At 36.4% G+C, this 20,517-nt stretch overlaps 2 protein-coding genes across 6 annotated transcripts in view; one reads left to right on the forward strand and one right to left on the reverse strand.

The window, feature by feature from the left end:
- Positions 1–5,154: 5,154 nt before the first annotated feature.
- On the reverse strand, positions 5,155–15,175 carry sparcl2 (SPARC-like 2). 4 transcript variants are annotated; one of them, XM_079385820.1, is made up of 9 exons: positions 15,121–15,175; positions 14,034–14,118; positions 12,578–12,650; positions 12,362–12,473; positions 7,925–8,043; positions 7,666–7,820; positions 6,379–6,491; positions 5,879–5,973; positions 5,155–5,783 (listed from the first exon to the last, which is right to left on the reverse strand). In XM_079385820.1, the coding sequence occupies exons 2-9, from the start codon at positions 14,091–14,093 to the stop codon at positions 5,731–5,733; spliced, it is 780 nt and encodes a 259-aa protein (XP_079241946.1). In that variant the 5' UTR covers positions 14,094–14,118; positions 15,121–15,175; the 3' UTR covers positions 5,155–5,730. The 4 variants fall into 4 exon arrangements, with proteins under 4 accessions (XP_079241946.1, XP_079241948.1, XP_079241947.1 ...); XM_079385822.1 differs by having other exon boundaries at positions 14,970–15,134; XM_079385821.1 differs by lacking the exon at positions 15,121–15,175 and adding an exon at positions 14,776–14,889.
- Positions 15,176–18,415: 3,240 nt separating this feature from the next.
- LOC306850724 (serine-rich coiled-coil domain-containing protein 2-like) overlaps positions 18,416–20,517 on the forward strand; it is a 51,994-nt gene continuing 49,892 nt past the window's right edge. For both annotated transcript variants that reach the window (XM_079386548.1, XM_079386547.1), the window contains exon 1: positions 18,416–19,095. The gene's annotated coding sequence lies outside the window, so the exon portion shown is untranslated. The remainder of the gene's footprint in view (positions 19,096–20,517) is intronic.

Below are 20,517 nucleotides of genomic sequence, written 5' to 3' on the forward strand. Positions count from 1 at the left end.
CACAGCACACACCTGAAGCGTGGGTGTGTGCGCGTTTGTGTATTGTTCTAAAGGTCAAGTGCTCTTCTCAGAGAGACTGAATATGTACATGTAATTGTAAGTGTTTTTCCCGAACTCGACACTGTGCCTCTCTCCTCCACACAATGCAATCTCTCCATCTTCCACCCCTCCCTCACATTCTGTCCATCCTCCACAGCAGAATGAAAAGAGCTATTTGCATTGTGTGTGTGTGTGTTAAGCATGTCTCCTGGGCCTTTTTGAATGTATTCTATGGGTGCTTCAGCCATGCTATTGAAGTAATGAGAACACTCCACTCATCTGGTCATTGTGTGCGTGTGTATGTATGAATGTTTGTGACCCCAGGGCTGCGTCGCTCACAAGTAAAACCAGAGCTCATCCAAGACTTGATTTCCTTGACCAATAGATATGTCCGGCCAGTAAGAAGTGATTTTCTGTGGCAGGGCGCCATCGGTGGCTTTGGTTCAGGTCAGGACAGCAGCTCAGCGGTGACGAGAGGAACCTGATATGACAGGCAATCAGAGTCCTAATGAATTTAGAATGTTCTTAATGGTCACGGTCCTCCTAAATCCATTGTGGAATAAGGAAATTCATCCTACAAATGCTTCAGATTATATTTCATGTTGTCCTTGATCATTATATTTTGTTTGCTCTCGGCCTCAGAAACTTTTTTGCTCTAACTAAGGAACATGGGTTATAATGCCTAGTCATTAGTGGTGAGATGTGCAAAGTGAAACTTTTGGCCTTAGTTCAGTGATGTCTTCTTTCTAACCAGACACTAGACAGAATTACACTTTTCAGTAGGTAAATGTGAAAGGGGAATAAACAAGTGAGCTGCCTTTTGTCAGCCTACACACACACTGCCTATAAAGTGTAGTACAGTATGTAGTTCATGTAGTTCGTATTTTAGCTGGGAGCAAATGTTTGAATTTAAAAACATCTTGATGGATTCTTACAAACATGCAACTTTCACTTAACAAGGCATTCATTTATCGTGTGGATTGCTTGTGGATTTTTGTGATGTTTTTTATCAGGTGTTTGGACTCTCTCTGACGGCACCCATTCACTGCAGAGGATCCATTGGTGAGACAGTGATGCACTGCAAAATTTCTTCAAATCTGTTCCAGTGAAGCTCTTAATAGGGCGAGGCCTGAGGGTGAGTACATTTTCAGCAAATAATTTTTGGATGATCTACAAATGCCTAAATAAGCATTTAAAACTATTTATTGTTGTTGTCAGAATTTATTTTTTAATTAATTGTTTAATTTAATTTTCTATTTAATTTTTAATTTATTCAGACAAAGTAGTACCAGATTTTAATATCAACCATTTATCAGTTATCATTATCATTATCATATCTATCTTATCTATTGTAAATGAAATGCAAATATATTATCATAATAAATATCTTGACTCATTTGACATATTTGTTGTACTTTCAATTTACTAGAAGTTTAACTATGACAACTTAAAATATAAAAAAGATCAGTTTTTATAGAAGGCAGCAACAGCCTTTGCATGTGTTTGATGCTTTTTACATAAGCTGCTATAAATTTTCAAATGTCAGTATTTTAGGAATTAATTTTATCAACTTGCCTAAAAGATCTCTATTTTAAAGTATGATGCTTTAATCGGGCCAGTGCTGAATCTTTGGGTGTTTGGAAGTGGGCCCCACACTCCTGTCCCCCCCTGGAGAGCCGGGTGAGTGCTTTAAATGGGTCTGGCCCACTTCAAAATCCCTCTGAACTGCCTGAAGTCTGGCTCTCTCTGATACTGCCAGGGTTTTGAAGTTTTGATTTATAACTGATTAACTTTTTGGATTTTGCCAGAAATACTAAAAATGACAGACATTTACATGAATGCACACATACACCATCAGCTTCTCTTCTTCTGTGTTTCTGACTGGTGTTCTTTCGTACTCGCTCTCTCACTCTCTTTCACCGGTTAGGTTTTTTTCTGTTCTCTTGTGTTCTTCTTAATAATTCATTCACCATATTTGCTGGATGCTTCTGTCTCTGTACTGCTTGCACACACACACACTCCTACAATATATCTTTAATTAAAATAATTGAATTTTCAGGTTTTATCAATTATTTATGGCTGGTTAAAGGTTTCTCACAAACGCAGCCCATTAGTCCTATAAAGATTGTAAGCGTATTAAATGCAATATCGTTCCAGTTTGGTGGTTATGAAAAGAAGACCTCTGAAGCTCAGGGCAAACTCCTACATAACACAACACTGACAGAGAGAGAGAGAGAGAATGAAGGGATAGAGAGAGAAGAGAGAAAGGAGAGAGAAAGGAGAGATGTGAACGTGGTCTGTTGATAGTGATCCGAATTTTAACAGCAGATGACAAACAGTTGCCCATTTGCCCATATAAAACTGGATTCTCTCCAGGGACCCAAAAGAGAGAGGAGAATGAGAGAGAGTATTTGTATGGAAATAGTATGATATCAATATTTTTGCACATTTGGTGTTATTTTTTTCATCTTCAGTTGACTAAATAACTTTAGTTGACTAAATCACAGTTTTTGTCATACCACTAAAGCACTTTAAAATTGAAATTGCAAAAAAAAAAAAAATTAGAACATTTTATTCCCATTTTAAAAATTTGTTAATTTCAACTTTTTATTATTTTTTTTAATATATATTCTATTTTTAATATTATAAATATTTTTATAATATTACTATATATTTTTTACATTTATATTTCAAATTCTTTTTGGCAAAAAAGTCAAGTTTTTGTTATACCAATAAAGCGCATTAAAAATAAAAAAAAGACAAAAAGTGAAAAAAAAATCAGAAGAGAGGAAGAACAAAAATGTCAGTGATCAAGAGAAACAGTTTACTCATAAATCTTCAGCTGTCATGTGCATTGTTTTGCAATCAACACGTCACTTTCACCCAGAGTTCAGCTTGACCTTCCAATATGTGATGTCATGGCTGCAGCAGGTCATGGAGTCACTATGATCTCTAATCCAATGGGAGTTTAGCGCATGACACATGTACATGATCTCATCCATACAACAGTTCCATATGGATCTGTTATTTCTGCATCTGTGTCCATTACAAAAGCAGGATAGCTGTCTGTGTGGCCTCAGAGAGACACTAGAGATGTGACCAGAGATGAGGTGTAAGGTTGAAACGTACGTTTGTGTGTGTGTGTGCTGTCACACAGTCTGAAGCAGAGCATATGACAATAGATCTCTTAATGAGATAGTATGTGTGTGTGTGTGTGTGTGTCTCCTGAAACCGTTATAGCTGATTGAGGGGGAGGGTCTCGAGAGAGCTGAGGGGGGCCTGATTTGACCCCAGGGGTCATGTCTCCCCACTAGACCTCATTTCATTTCATTTTTACCGATAAAAAGACTCTCTTCTTTCTTTCTGACTTACACATATTCATTAAAGATCTGCCAAGCTTTGAAATGTAACTGAAAATAGATCTAGAATCATGCTTCTTATCTTCTTAAGCACAGACAGGACTCATTGCTGAGCACATGCACACCCTTAAATGAATATTCTGGGTTAAATACAAGTTAAGCTCTATTGACAATAATTTTGACTAATAAGGCAATTACAATAGAAGTCTACTATGGGTACTGAACACAGAACAACTGTTCAAAAGTTTGGGGTTAGTACGATTTTTTTATTAATGTTTATTCAGCAAGGATGCATTAAACCGATCAACATAACAGTAAAGAATGTTATATTATTACAAAAAAAAATCCATAAAAGTTCTATTCATAACGATTTCAACAAAAATATTAAGCAGTAAAAAAATTTCAACATTGATAATAATAAGAAATGTTTCTTGAGCACCAAATCAGCATAGAATGATTTCTGAAGGATCATGTGACACTGAAGACTGCGTAATGGCTCTTGAAAATTCATCAGCCATCAGAGGAATACATTACATTTTATAATATATTTCAATAGAAAATGGTTATTTTAAAGTATACTAATATTTCAAATATAAATACATATATTAGCCTATATATATATATATATATATATACTGTTTTATACTGTCTGTAGCTAAGCAACTGTTTGGAGTCACATATGCAAATGGTGCCTGTGATTTGCCAAATTCTTTAAGACAGAGAGTCAAGTCTGAGTGAAAACATTTACTAAGGCAACACAAGACCAATCTACACTGCGTATTAACAACACGAGACATAATAAAAATCACAGCACACATTAAACTCAAAACATAACCTCAAAATGTCACAACACAGAATGATCACGCAACACAGTGACGGATATCAAACCGCACCATAAAGCAAAACAATGCAGAAGATGCTGCCAGATGAGATGATTTTTGACTGCACTACAGCTACAGGAAACCAAACCCACTTTAAAAGCTACAAATGTAATGAGATCTGATTATTCTGCTGCACTTCCTGGGGTCATATAGACATGGAAAACTCGATCTACTTATTTTCAAATGGTGAGAATCAATTTTTCACACTTGGCATGACATGATTGGAAGCATTTAGTGTTTGGAAAAATGGAAGACATCAATGATGTACTGGAAGGCGAAGTTACTTTGTGGTGGGATGCCATTTAGTTACTCTCTTCTTTTTCTCTTTTCATTGAACATTCTCTTCCCACCCTTTATCACACCCTTCTGCAACTCTTTCTCTCTCTCACACACCCCTCCCCCCGCCGTCTCTCTCTTTCTGATCCATTTTTCATGCTTCAATCTATTTTCTCTCCTCCATTTGCAATGGTTTACTGTAACTTGTCCCCCTCCCCGTCCCATTCTGTGAGTGCATTACGAGATTCTCTCTCTCTCTTTCGGTGTCCTTGCCTTTCCCCGTCTCTCTCTGCCATATTATCTATTCCTCTCATCCCTGCACACGTAGTCTTTTATCTCTCTCATGGGCCATCCATCTCTCTCTCCATCTCTCTCCTATTAAACACCACCCCTCAATTAATCTGCTCTCCATTCCTCTGTTTAAGGTTATAGCCCAATCTCTCTCTCTCTTTGCCTCTCTTGCTGTCCCTTCTCTGCAGTAATTGCTTGTGTGATCCATGATACATGCCGCTGTCCCTTAAAAAGCAGTTTTTGTTGACTAGATTGCAGCACTGAGTCACAACACACACACATGCACAAAGCAATAAAAAAGCAACAGAAATGTTTAGACTTTTATTATGCCCCATTTTTATCAGACTTTAAATATAACAGAGGTAAGCAATTATTATAACCACACTTTTAGAAATGTAATCCTCCCAGTTTTCAGGCAACGGTTATTGTGTTTTAAGTGCTGCAGTGTATTAAATTGATCATAAGTGACAGTAAAGACGTATAATGTAACAGAAAATTCTATTTTAAATAAATTTCTATTTTAATCTTCAAGAAGATATTAAGCATAGCAACAGTTTTTTATTATAATGATAATAATAAGAAACATTTCTAGTAAATCAGCATATTAAAATAATTTCCAAAGGATCACGTGACACTGAAGACTGGAGTAATGGCTGCTGAAAATTCAGCTTTGACATCACAGGAATAAATTACACTTTAAAATATATATTCAAATAGAAAATAGTTATTTTAAATTCTAAGAATATTTCAAAATCTCACTGTTTCACTTTATTTGTAATCCAACAAGAATGCAAATGCTAGCTTTCTCCAGGTGTCAGTTATTATAACTTCTAGGTAAATGATAAGGTATAAAATATGATTCCACCTAGATAAAGCTTCTAAATTTAAAGGTTGTTGTCTGGGACAGGACACAGCTTTGGTGAGCCCATCTTCACGGCTGCGGTAGAGAAGGGACACAATGTGTGTGTGTATGTGTTTAAACATGCTTACACATGAGAATCTCATATTCAGATGAAACAAATATAGACTTACACATGAAATCCTGAAACCAGCGTTCTGACCGGTCAACCAAACAGGATGTCCACTCCCTCAGGGTCACCTTCTTATTCTTGTTCTTGTCACATGACCTACACGCACACACATAAACACCATACTGTTGAAATCTACAAGTGGATTATCTTTGCCTCTGTCTCTCTTGTTTTTGATTTCTACACGTCCCTCTGCTGCTATCAGCCGTAAAGGACACCACTCACATTAGAACAGTAGGAAGGCAATAAGCATTCACAGCTTTGAATGAGAGTGAGAGATTGAGAGGATGAGCGAGAGAAGAGAGATTGAAAGCGGATGAGAGAGAGGGGTGGGTGACATCCTGAAGGCATGTGTACTATAATCAGAAGGGTGCTGGGGAGGGTGTGCGGTAATATTATGCAAACACAAAGAAGGTCAGACAGAAGAAAACATCACAAAATCACAGTGGTGAGGTGATTGTGTGTGTCTATAGGCACTGGTGTCATTTTCTGTGTGTGTGTTACTGGAAGAATCTTTGACCGCAGTGCTCCAGTGGCATCCGCTTATAGTGAAGCTTTCTCAGATCCCTCCTGCTTAACTTCCCGTCCCTGTTACGATCCAGCAGAACAAACCTCCTCTGAAAAATAAAGGGAGAAAATAGATGGAGAGATTCAAAAAAGAAATAAAGGATCAAGATGCTTTTATCACAAATTCACAAGTGAATAGAAAAGACGATCCCCTTTTCTATGGGCTGAGATAACTTTTTATGGGTTTCTGATTAGATAGAAAATGACTGAGATTTATTTATTACCATTTATATATATTTAAATGAATTAAAGTCTTTTGAAGTACATTACACCTATTTTACTGAATTAGTGTTCGATTAGCAAGATAACATCTTAGCCTACAGGCTTAAAATTGAGCTGACTGGGTCAGAAAAGAGTTGCATCGCAAATAAGGCTATTATACACTGCACACTTACACTGTAAACTGTGTAATTTGATGACATAGAGTGCATTTTAGAAGGGTGGTGTCTTAAGGAAACGCTTAAAGGTGGCATGAAATGGATATTCACATGATCTGTTTTTTTAAATGCATGTTATTGATTTAATTTTTTTGTGAACAATTCATGTGTTTCATTTTTTTTTAAATGGTTTGTGCTTGTAAATTTTAATCAAATGCTGTAACTCGATCTTTCGGTGAAACGACAGACTCCTCTCCAGACTCCAAATTTCTTCAATCATTTCATTGTCATAAACCCTGCCACTTTCTTACAATTGACTGCAAGCTCACATTCAGATGAAAAGTTCTAATGAGCAACCAGTGGAATGAATTAAATCTCTGCCCTGCATTTTTTTTCTGTTCAATAGTCTGTTTCACTTGGATATGCCACTACAGGTCAATACTGAGGGAAAAAGTAAAAAAATAAATATATATATATATATTTTTTTTTCAAAATGATGTGTTGCCATTAAGTTTAGCATGAATAGCCCCTTTCTTTCTTCTACACAGGGAAATCCTTATAGGATCTTTCAGTTAGAACTCTATACAGAGTAGTTGTTATGTTTTTATCAGGGTTCCCATTTAATAATTTAAAGATAATTAATGTGCAGGTGATTAATAATGTGTATTTATAGGATTTTTTTTCACTCTTGACATAAAGCATCACACATACACACCACAACAGCAACATATGTTATAAAGTATCTGAGTAGTGTGTTTTCAAAAGCAAAAATGCATGCAAAGTGTGAATGATTTAAGTGTGGCATATGTAGTGATTTGAGTGAGTTCAATGTGTTTATTTTTGTTACCTCTGCAAGCTGGGTTCGCTGTGTGTGAGTGAGGCAGCTTTGTGAGGGAGCAACTGGTGTGTATCTCTCTCCCATTCTGCTGAGGAGTAAGAACCAGTCCAGCAGACGGTACGGGAACTGACCGAACTCTTCCTCAGAGCACTCAGCCTTGCTCACTGACAGAGAAACCACAAAAGATAGAGTGTTTTTAGATAACAGGACAAAGTGGTTGAATGTGCATTTAAGTGTAACGATGCTTAAAGTTTTTGAGTGTGTGTACCAAGACAGCCTCCACTATGTGCCTTGCCAATGCGTCGTTTTTTGCGGCAGGCCTCCTTGTGAAGAATACACTCGTTGCTGTACGTCTTCCCCATAACGCTGCACACTGGTGACCCCTGCCTGTACAAAACAACGCATACACACACAAAGTGCTTCTGGACTGGGTCTGTTCAGAGTCAAGGGCAGCAGGTAACAATACTAAACACAAATAATACAATTCAACAAACCATATATTTGTGTAAAAATAGATAATTTTGTAAAAGGAATAAGGAAATGCTTTTCATATCTTTTGTTGTTGACATCACAGGCTGTGCGTCATATCAAACTGTATACTGTTTTGGCATAAAATCTGTCTCTTAGTAGAAGCTGCCAAATTAGACAGTTGCCAACATGAACAGGTTGGGCGACATCAAAAACTCATGAATACAATTACACAAGATAAAAGAAAATGCAGACTGCATTAATCTCACTTGCAGTGTGGATAAAAGTAGGCCTACTTTGTACCTATCACAGAGTGTTTTGAGCAGTAAACTGCCAAGAAACAGTCAAAACAGACATAGAGACATTTAGAAAAGCAAAACTGTTGATTTGAAAGTGTTGAAGGTACAGTAATACTAATGAATTTGAATATATTTATTTATAGACATTTTAATAAAATTGCTGTGTTGGAAAAGTACTGCATTGGACCACCGCTTGATGTAGAATGAAGTAAAGCTAGTTTTATTGAATCAAGTTTAAAGCTGTTTAATTGGTTTTTAAGATGTTTAACTACATAATGTATTGTCAGAAAACTGTCTGACTGAGATGCTTTATTAATATGTCATAGTTTTTAAACTGCATCAGCATTTTTAAGTGTGTTAATACTGGCCTCAAGTACATCTTTTCTGTTTTTTTCCCCTGCATGTGGCATTTATCTGCATTAAAGACTGTGCACAGAGCAGATTTACCAGTAGTTAAATGTCTAGGTTGTTGGTTTGATTCCAAAGAGTCTGTGAGCCATAAGGAGTGTCTTATGTCATTATTCTGTTCTTAATCATGACACTGAGTTCTGACAAAGAGTATAGTAGTCCAGGTGATATGTGCAAAATTTGAGGTGATATGTTCACTTTTTCATAAAAGCATGAAATTTGGTACACTTGTATAGTTTTTGGCCCTAAACACTTTCAGAAATGGAGCTGAAATTATGTATTTTGTGTCATATCTCCTGAACCAAATATGATAACACAGAAAAGGTGATGTCTACCCCTATGTTTTGACGGTCAAGGACGGTGCAAGATAATCCACTTGTAGACCAACTGACCTTCAAGGACCATATTGTAAAGATAGCTCGATCATGCATGTTTGCATTGCACAACATCAGGAGGATCAGCCCCTTACAAACAGAGCATGCTGCACAACTTCTTGCCCAGGCCCTTGTCATTTCTAGGTTGGACTATTGCATTGCTCTTCTAGCTGGACTTCCATCATGCGCAAACAAACTTCGACAAATGTTTCAGAATGCAGTGGCATGACTGGTCTCCCATGAACCCAAAAGGGCCCACTTCACACCTCTCTTTATCTCCCTGCACTGGCTACTGGTTGTGGCTCGCATCAAGCTCAAGACATTGATGTTTGCATACAGAATAGCCACAGGTTCAGCACCCTCCTACTTCCTCCTCACTCTTACGAATCTACATCCCCTCCATAAGCCTGAGATCTGTAAGTAAGCGATGCCTTGTGGTAACATCACAGAGAGGCATTTTCGTTCACCTTTCCTTTTTGGTGAAATGATCATCCAACACCTGCATAATTAACAGAACACCCGACATGTTATCTGACAGCAACACTAATTTAATCCTATACCTGACCCATTTGACATAAAAACTGCAACCCGAACCACACCTGCATTAAATCTCCAACATGAGGTAGAAAAAACTCATTTATTAAAACTTTTATTCAAATTTTGAAGATTAAATACAGACAGCAAGCAAAGAGCACCCCCTTTAATATAACCACTATAGCTGTCAATCAGTGGCAGCGTGATTGCTACATTGCTCAGCGTGTACTGGACCGAGTCGAAATAGTCTTGGTTATTGGACCCGCAACTTGCCTGTGCTTGGCACCGTCCAGCATGCACCCGCACCACACCCTACACATAAATATTATTCCACCGGTTTCATCAAATATTAGCGGTTCACCTGCGTGTACCCGCCCGCATTCAGGACTCTGGCTTCCCCTTGTGGACAACATATTGACAACTCTGGCCCCAGAGAGTGATTGTAAATTAAATTAAAAGTTTAATTCTGCATCTTCTGAGATTTCATTGTAATCCTTCTCAAAAAGTCACTAAATTAACCATTAACTGTTCACATGATTGCATTGACTCTGCGTGTGATGTTAGATCGTTGTTGAGAGAGAACAAGAATGTGTTGGAAATACACTTACCTGAGATCATTTTTTTATATATATCCATCTGAAATATATGATAGTATTCTTGAAAAAAATATTTTTATGTATTATTTAATAAAATATTAGTTAATATCAAAGAAAGAAAAAATTAATATGGACTTTGGTAAATGTGGTGATACTGTGATGCTCATTGCTGATTTCGCCATTAACGCTTCACTTGAACAGTTTATGTTGTTGTATATGGTATCATTGTAATCCTTGACCATAAAACCATAGGGGTAGACATCGCCTTTTCGGTGTTATCATGTTTGGTTCAGGAGATATGACACAAAATACATCATTTGGTTATGGCGGAAAGTAAAATGATCGCCATGGCAACCACGAGGTGTTTTTGCGATGGCTCCATTTCTGAAAACGTTTGGGGCCGCAAACTATACAAGTGTACCAAATTTCATGCTTTTATGAAAAAGTTAAAAAAATTTCACATATCATTTGGGCTATAGAAGACCAAGAGGCGAAACTCGAGTAACAGCCACTAGGTGGCGCTTCTGTATCGCGGCCGCCATTTTGGGGTGAAAATTCCAACTGGACAACGTTACAGACAGAATCACAAAGAAAGTCAAAGTGGAATAAAATAACTCAATCCACTGCAAAAACTATCAGTGTAACAGTAAAAACCTTGCCTTTGATCGTTTTCCCAAAGACCCTGACAGGTAAATATTGACAAAAGTGTATATTGTGATTGAAGTGGGATGTTTGCATCTCCTGCTAACTTTAACTGTTTTTAGTCTAATAGTCAACTTAAATCCTTTTAGGAACTGCAGGTCCTATAGCCATAGAAACCATAATAATATGGATATGACACTATAGTTATAATGAGTATATGCAACTTCACACATTTACAATTACTTACTATATTATTATTACACCAGTAGGTCTGAAATATATATTGTACGATTTAATCCTCAGGAACACACCACAAACATGATGATCTCTAGAACATGATGCATTACGGTGCCTGTCATAATTCAACAATTTTGGAGAAAGTGGGTGTAGGCTACTTGTGTTTTTTTAACATAAACCTTTTTTTTTTTTTTTTTTTTTTACAGTCTTCCTTTAAGGGACATTAATATAAGACAATACTGTGAAAACAGTTTACTGTCAAGATGTTATTCCTGTTATATATTTATTGTCCAACATTCTGTCATTAATGTTATTTCATATGTTGGTAGTAATTCAGTGTTTATAATGTTAACACTTATTTTCAACACATATTTTCAACCGAAACTGGTTTCTAGAGAGTGAAAGGAAATAAAAAACGTTAGTGTTGTCATCGTTCAGGCTGTATTTCAGCTTTAATGTACGTTTTTTTAAAACAAAGCAGCTGATATTTAACAAGGAAAATGTGCGATAGAACATAGATATGTCACGGTGCACACACGAGGGAGGACACAGGAACACGAGGATGTAAACTCAAATATGTCTTTACTTCAAACATCAAGGCAGGGCAAGACAAGGCAGGACAAGACACAGACAGGAACACCGGGGAGTATAGAGTAGACCAGACCAAATCTAACTGAACAGACAGGACTAATATATAAGGGATAATCATAGATAATGAGACGAACACTGCTGGACAAGAATTAACTAATGATAACATTTAACAAGGACAGGAAACAAACCAAATAAGGAAACAAGAGGCGGGAACACATAACACACGACAGAGGACTGACAGATATGGGTAAGTAAAGGGTTTGCAGTAATTTAATCTTTTTACTTGGCAAACAGTATGAAGCAGTCTAGTCAATTGGTGGAGGGGACCTATCTATAATCTTTATATTTATATACTTTTTATATATATTCTTTAAATGTGTTATTGTAAGTTGGTCAAGCGCGACTGGCTCCTATTATTCTATGGAGCCTCTTGGGCTTCTATACTCTGGTTCTGAGGTGCACTGTTCATACTGCTGGCTGACTGTAAGTAGCTTGGCAATAAAAGCAGCTCAGGTGTCTTGGAAAACTGTTTTTAATTTGTTGGTGTGTGTCTTACCGTGGGCAGGTCTTTGGACACACACATTTTGGGGCGAGAACTCCCCCCTCCTTCACCACTTGGCACCAGGAACCAACAGGACTGTGACATTTCAACAACTGACAAAGGGATTCTGAAGAGGAGACAGAAAGAAAGAGGGTGAGTTTAATAGTAAAAAGAGGAAGCAACTTTTTATACTGAATAAATAATGTAAACATAAAATAAGACTGGTCTCACCTGGATCCACTCTGCCCAAATATGGCCTCAACTTCTCTTCAGCCTGCCTCTGTTTACGCTGGGCTCTTCCACCCTTGCACATACAAATGAGGTAATTCACATGGGATTTGTATGTAAAAATGTATTTTTGATGCATACGCTATTGTTCAAAAGTTTGGAGTGGGTAAAAAGAAGGTTCTTATGCTTAGTAGGGCTGCATTATTTGATCAAAAATATAAACAGTAATATTGTGAAATATTATTACCATTTATTTGATCTGTTTTCTGTTGTATTTATCTAATTTATCTAAACTAATTTATTCCTCTAATGGCAAAGCTGAATTTTTAGCAGCCATAATTCAATTCTAATATGCCAGTGTTTAATTTGGTGTTTTGATTTGGTGCTTCAGAACCATTTTTTATTATTATCAATGTTGAATAGTTGTACTGCTTAATATTTTAATACTTTTTTTGATTCTTTGAAAACTAGAAAGTTAAAAAGAACAGCATTAATTTGAAATAGAGTTTTTTTTTGTAACAGTGAACTATTTAATATACTGATCACTGGACTATTAATGAATCATAAACATCTACAGACACAGTCTACAGGCAGGCAGGTATGCCCCATCCTGGCAACCAAAACAACATATAAAAGCCTCTTATTTTTATATGCTGTCAGATTCATGGCTTTTATTGTAAACAGCAATGAACTGTAATTTATTTTAAAATTTTCCTAAGTCCTTTTCTTGATCTTTGAGATATTCTTCAAATATATGAGATTATTACTGAGCATGCTTAGGGGTTGATGGATGAGAGTCATACTGAGCATGTGTGCAGAAATATGCTTTAAAAAGAGGGAGAAGCACATGTAGAGAGGAATGAAGAAGCATGCACATTTACAGCAGTCTGTTAACCATTACAGCACAGTAAGCGTGAAAGATTTTACCATTTTTTTACAGACTTAGATTCACGCTTTCACTCACTTGTAAACTCTACCTCTCTTTTAACTCTTTTATACTGATATTATTCTATGATAAACTTCATATAAACTTGTTTTTCATATTTAAACATTTTTTTAAAGAAAAATACCTCTTTCCAATAAATTTTCGCTTGTTCCAAAAAAGGAAGCATTTTTTTCATTTTCAAAATTCAGACATAAACATTTCAATAAATAAGCCAGTTTTCAATTTGACTTACAACTGCTTTTTAGATCCTAAAATGCAGTTAACCATCACAATAAAATTAATTATTTAATTATATTCTAAATTGACAAATATATTATATAATAAAACAAATATATTATATAATAAAATAATAAAAGAATGAAGTACTAAATAGGCTAACTAACTGAAATATTTTTTTAATTGCATTTCAAAAAAGCATTTGCCAGTTGCTTTTTCTTAATCTTAACTTATTATTTTTCATATTTAAAATCAGAGCACATTACCAACTTACCAAAGCAACTATAAACCACTTACCTTGACGACACCAAGGTGAAGGGTAACTGTCAAGAACAACAGATGACAGAGTAGGTGCATTTCTCACAGAAGGACGTTTATGGATCTGAAACATGAGTTCAACAGGTGACTTTTAAAGTTTCAGTCCAGCAGTTCTGACTCAGAATCTCACCCAGAATGCACTCAGATGTATAAAAAGTTTGTTTCTCCAAATGAAAACTTTTCAGAATGAGTATAGTGTGGAGGAATGAGGATTGTGTTTAAAATTTAATCATTTTCTCCCAAAGATTTGAATCTTCTTGAGGATATCCTAAGAGACGTTCTTCATTTCATCAAGAAAGCACAGAACTAATGAACACCATACACACTAGACATAAAGAATAAACTTCATCCACATAAAGACCTACACTATCCTATCAACCTGATATGTCAAAAAAAATCATAATAGAGAGCATAAGAGATCATACTTATAAAAGTCAAGATAATAATCCTCAAAGCACAAATCTTGATCAAAGCTGATTCTGTCTGATCGCTCTTCTCTTTAAATAACTCACAGTAGTCTCAGTATTGTGTATAAGCCCTGGAGTGCTCATTAGAAGTGTGTGTGTGTGTGTGTGCAGAATTGAGTGGCCCCATCACTGAGAAGTCATTACTGTATGTTACGGCTCAGAGCAGATAGAGTTACGCTAACAGAGCAGTCGTACTGACAGAATCACCCTTTCATTCCTTTGCTATTTCTTTTAATTGGTGTAGAAATTCTTACCAGACTCTCTTCTCTCTTATGAGCTCTCTTTCCGTGCCTATTTAATCTCTTTGCCACCGCCTTCTACTCTTTCTCTCTCCGTATTCCCAGGCAGCCACATACCTTTCCTTTCTCTCTGCCCCTCCTTCAGGTTTGTCTTGTTTCCCCCATCCTCTCTCTTCATTTGATAATCTATTTCTACCGTCTCTTCTTACCTGGCACTCCACTCCTCCATTTCCTCTCCTGCTTTTTCTGGCTTCACCTGAGAAGTCCTTAATTAGCAATCCATTAACAGCATGGATGCACACGCACGCACACACACACACACACACGCACACACACACACACACACACACACACACTCACCTCCACTTACACATGGACTGTGAAAAACATCTAAAGATATTGTGCAAACCTGAACTCTCTCTCTTTTCTCTCCTCCTACTTTGTACTGCATTCTTCCATCTGTTTTTTTGGCCTGTAAATCTTTTTGTCTGTAAAGTAATGCCAAACTCAATGAGAACCAGAGCTCTCTCACTCTCTCTTTATTTTTTTCTCTTTCTCACACACGCACATAAACATTAAAATGAGGGCACTGGGCCGGATGGCATGAGTTTAAAATGCTTTGAAATTCCAAAACATAACTTTTTTTCAAACTGTTGTGTATGTAACGTCAAAACAATCCACAAATCTTCACGCTGAAGCAAACTGAAGAGTGACAGAAAACTTCATTTGTATGAGTATGTTCATGTTGTTTTTCTTTTGGTAAAGCTTTTGCAGGTGCTAATGTGTCTATTTTTAAGACTTTTGATTGTAGTCACAGGCAAATACATAAACAATGTCCTCTTTGGTGTCCTGCAGCCTTAAGTATCTGATCTCTGTGACCTTTGACCTCAACATGAATCACTTCGTCAGGACAGTTTGTTTGCCATTCATCACTTTTGCTTTTGTTTTTGTCACATTGGTGGAAGATCTCCCACATGTTGGTACATATGTTATTAATTTAGCATAAACAGGAGACAAACACTCCCATTATGTACACACACACACACACACACACTAAAAATGTGGAGTGATGGGGCCCTCAGCAGTGGAATTTCGAAGCACAGGGTTAGAGCCCAAGCAGTAGAAACAGTTGTTTGACGGCGCCATCTTGTGTTCACTGGATAAAGCGTTAGCATTGAGATGCCAAGTCGAGTCACATTTATTTACATAGCACTTTATACAATATGAATTGCTTCAGATTCCGAATGATTTAAAGCAGCTTCACAGCGATACACAGGAAAAGAACAGCATTGATGTTCCAAAGTTCATCAATTACGAAACACTTCAATGCCAGTTGTAACAAAGCTCTACAGAAGAAGCAGAAAATAATAGTGTCATTATTCAGCTCATGTCAGTTCAATGTTAATTCAGTTTAGTTATGTCAGTGTTGATGTTGCCAAATTTTGAAACTTTCTGAATTTAAGTCGTTAATCAGCTCTATAGAAGATAATAGTGTCACTATTCATCTAAATTCAGTTCAGCAACACTTTTTAGATGTTTTTTTTTTTCTCAGAGAAATTAGTAATATATTTATATTCTGGTAATATGTTTTGCAAATAATGCTTTAAATCAGTTTATGCTGCAAATAGCAAATTCCAGAAATTTCATAAAGCCTATATAAAATGGAATTATATATATAACTAAAGCTAACAAATATTGTTAAAGGGATAGTTCACCCAAAAATGAAAATTCTGTCATTAAGTACTCACCCTTATGTCGTTCCAAACATGTAAGACCTTCTTTCATCTTTGGAACACAAATTAAGATATTTTTGATGAAATCCGAGAGCTTTCGGACCCTCCCATAGACAGCAATGCAACAGACATGTTCAAGGCACAGAAAGGTAGTAGGACATCATTAAAATAGTCCATGTGACATCAGTGAATCAACCTTAATTTTATGAAGCTACAAGAATATTTTTGTGTGCAAAGAAAACAAAAATAATAACTTTATTCAACAATTTCTTCTCTTCCAATGTCAGTCTCCAACACGTGTTCATGAGAGTACCACGACGCATGTGTGTGCATTCCTCTGTCCTCTATGTCCTAAACATTTCTGATCCTTGAACGTGGTAGTTGCATTGCTGTCTATTGAGGGTCATAATAAAGCTCTTGGATTTAATCAAAAATATCTTAATTTGTGTTCCGAAGATGAATGAAGGTCTTACAGGTTTGGAATGACATGAGGGTGAGTAATTAATGACAGAATTTTAATTTTTGGGTGAACAAACTCTTTAAATCAGTATATGCCAGTACATAGCCTTGCATGCATATGAGTGAATCCATTCAGTGGGATTTTTGGCAGGAGAAGCCAAAAACATTTCTATTGCTAAAAATGCTGGCAGCATTTCTCTTTTACACTTTCACAATCTTAGGCTTTGAAATGCTGAAATCTCTAAGCTTTCTGAGCAGATTAAATTTTAATAGCTGGAGATTTTCCCCAGTCTATCAAGGAAGAAGAAAAACATGTACTGAACTGTGTGTGTAGTAGTGGAGAGCAGAGTATACTGTTGCAATATGCACAAGTACAATGGAATTCTTAAACATGTTGATCCTTAGTGGCATTCACAAATCACCGGACACCACAACCATGCAACGCACAAATAAGATGGCAGACAACATGAAGCAGCAGGCAGAAGGTATAAAGTATTAAAAAGGTGATGTAACAGAAGTACTGACATCTTTTCTTTCAAATAGTGATGTGCATCCGAGTCAAACCGAGGTTATCCGAGTCAAGGACTTGGTTCTATTCATCAGTTGTTGATTGGATGGTGGCAGATCTGAATGTGAGTTTGCAGTCATTTGTAATAAAGGGGCGGAGTCTATGTGGACAAAATGATTGGAGAAGTCCAGCATACATTACCAAATATAAAATAACTGTTAACTAAAATATAATAAAGTAGCCCATGAAAACTTATTAAAATGTATTTTGTCAAAGCAACATTAAATTTAGTATAACTTGCACTAAAACGGAAATATATAATAATAAAATCATATAGACATTTTAAAAAAATTATTAAAATAACAAAAATTACTAAAACTTCTAAAATGGGAAATACAACAATACAAACTAATAATATATATATATATATATATATATATATATATATATATATATATATTATATATATAAACAATAATAGCATATCTCAGCGATGCTAAAATAACACTGCTCTGAGTGAGTTGAAGTCATGTGATTCAGGTTGGGAAACACTGTCCCGGGCCCTCTATAGCTTAGTATTGGGCCCAGGGGACTGGGGATCCACCCATCAACATGCTGTCTCAGGTCCTGGGAAATTATATGTACTATCTGCTTATCTACTATGATTTATGTATTAGATTTATGTATATATGCACACAGCATTTACATTATGGTAGGTCTATGTTTGAATGTTAAAAATATTTTACTGCACCAATTATAGAGTAGCCAAGAAATATCTGTATTTGTAAATACGTGTATAAAAAAGTTTGGATAATAAATATGAGCTGAAGAATGTGTCTAATTTTCAGAAAAAATGTGCTCATATCACATGTCAACATGATCATCAACTCGTCGCGCGCGCTCCCGGTTACAGAGCCAGCACGCAGCTCGTGCACTGTGAATCACGTCTGACGTCAGAGTCACACTTGCAGCGCGCGTGAGAGCACGGTAGCTGCTCGCGCTCGGTGGGGTTGAGAGGTTGCGTGTTGGCGCGGGCCAAACGCTGAGCGCACGCTTTTCCAATCCATCAGATCAAGGCAGAGGAACCACTAGCTTGCTTTAGCGTTATGAACAAACATACTAGCTGTTTTGAAATCAAGTGAATCGCTGAGAGAGCAAGGTGCAGAAGAAGAGGATGCTGGAATGATTGACGAACATCATGATGGAGTCTCACTTCTCTGCAGCATCACTGCTGTTCCGCAGCTTTAGCGCTTTAAAACTCGCGAAAGGATGTTTATAATGCTGGATATCGATCCTGTGATATGAATATAAGAGTATCTGCTTTCACACTGTTTACCAACGCATTAATTTCTTTGTGTTGTTAGTAAACTGTTTTAGTCAGCTCTAGGAAATTCGCGCTAGTTAAGAGGAAGTTTTTTCTAATTTCTCTGGATTATTTTAGCGACATAAGTTAGTTGCTTTCTAGCAGCATAATTTAGCTGTGTCGGTGTGTAATATTATATATGGTGTAGTTTATAGAATGAGTCAGTTTAGTGCTCAAGCCGTGAGCCGTTTTAAATAAGAGTTTAAAGTCTAATTGAGCTTTGACATCTACAGCGACACCATGGATAAACGCGGCTGATTTTCATCAAACAGGTGAGTCGCATATAAAGCTAATCTAATATTTTTGTGTTCAAGTACTAGGGTATTCCTTTAAGTGAATCGATTCTGATTCAGATTCGACGCTCCGTTAATGATTCATTTTTGAGGAAGAAAAGCAGTAAGTTATGTCACCCAAAAAAGAAAAGAAAAGCTCTCAGCAGTATGTTACCAAATTTAGCAGACCATATTATGTAAGTATTATTTAAACGTTGAACAAACAAAACTTTGTTCATTCATTTATTTAAAATGGTGAGTCAGTGATTCCTCTGACTGATTCACAGTTGTGACTAAAAAGTCACTAAAAGGAACTTTGAGTTATTTGTTCCGCTTATGGTGTTTGTTCAGGAATCATAGTATATTTATCATGTTTTTGATTTGCTAAAACAGCTGGTTCAAAAGCGTAATTGCCCAAATTATTATACAAACCATACTATCTGTTCAATTCATTATACCACAACAAAAATATACCTGGTTCTGTATAAGAACCAGTTCTTGGTTCCTTGCTCTCACACAAAACTGTATTTGCAGATAGATCTGAGTTGCTGAAGCATATTTGTTCAAATTCCATGTTTTAATTTCAGAATGTAAGATCTAAAGGGTCATATCTGCCAGTTGTTATGCTTATTTCTATGTATTCATGGGGTGATTGAAATTGTTTTATGTACATAAATGTGAAATGTCTTTAATGGTCCATAATTATGTGACTGAACAACCTAGATCAGTTTGTATGGTTTTCCGCATTCACTCAGCTCAGATGTTGTTCAGATGTTGTTCATGTTTATATTGAACTGGACTGCTATTTTTAGAACAGAGATGACCTTTGCCCCCCAGACTACAACTGTTCTTTCCACTGGTGTCCATCCAAGCAGCAGACAGAACAAAGATAACATACTTTACGCAACACACCCTTTAGCATAGTTTGACTTAATAGATTTTCACACATATTCATCGGACCATATCAAATATGTGTATTCAGAGCATCTTACATAATTCAAAAATGCAATGAGTTATGTCGTACATCACAAATGTGTGTGCATTCATCTTAACTGAAGGGTGCATTTAATGCAACTGTCTGTATCTTGTATTTAAAGGAAAATGTATGGTGGATCCATAGGTTTTAGAGCATCTTCATTTCTTCATCTTGTACATTTTGCTTTAATTTTCAAGAAGCGTGTCATTTGTAGAATGCTAAAGGCTCATAATCATTTCCAGCGAGCACATGTGACTCAGTCACCTGTGTATATCTGGTGCATGTGATGAAATACACAGGGCATCATGGGAAAAAGTACTGCGGGGGAGGTCTAGAAAGACTTTGATCTCTGACTTAATGACTTCCTCTATGGTCTTGACTTTCAGTAACCAGCCCTGGAAATAACCAGAGATTATAGTAATACATTCATAAGTATCATCACCCTT

This window comes from Barbus barbus, assembly GCF_936440315.1.
Source record: "Barbus barbus genome assembly, chromosome: 30".
Classification (NCBI taxonomy): domain Eukaryota; kingdom Metazoa; phylum Chordata; class Actinopteri; order Cypriniformes; family Cyprinidae; genus Barbus; species Barbus barbus.

Excerpts from the sequence above, each read along its gene's own strand:
- sparcl2 (XM_079385820.1), bottom strand. The coding sequence starts at position 14,093 with ATGCACCTACTCTGTCATCTGTTGTTCTTGACAGTTACCCTTCACCTT. Across the intron at positions 12,651-14,033 it reads TTCACCTTGGTGTCGTCAAG|GGTGGAAGAGCCCAGCGTAA; the intron begins GTAAGTGGTTTA and ends TGTATGTGCAAG. Across the intron at positions 5,784-5,878 it reads CTGGTTTCAGGATTTCATGT|CCGTGAAGATGGGCTCACCA; the intron begins GTAAGTCTATAT and ends TCTCTACCGCAG.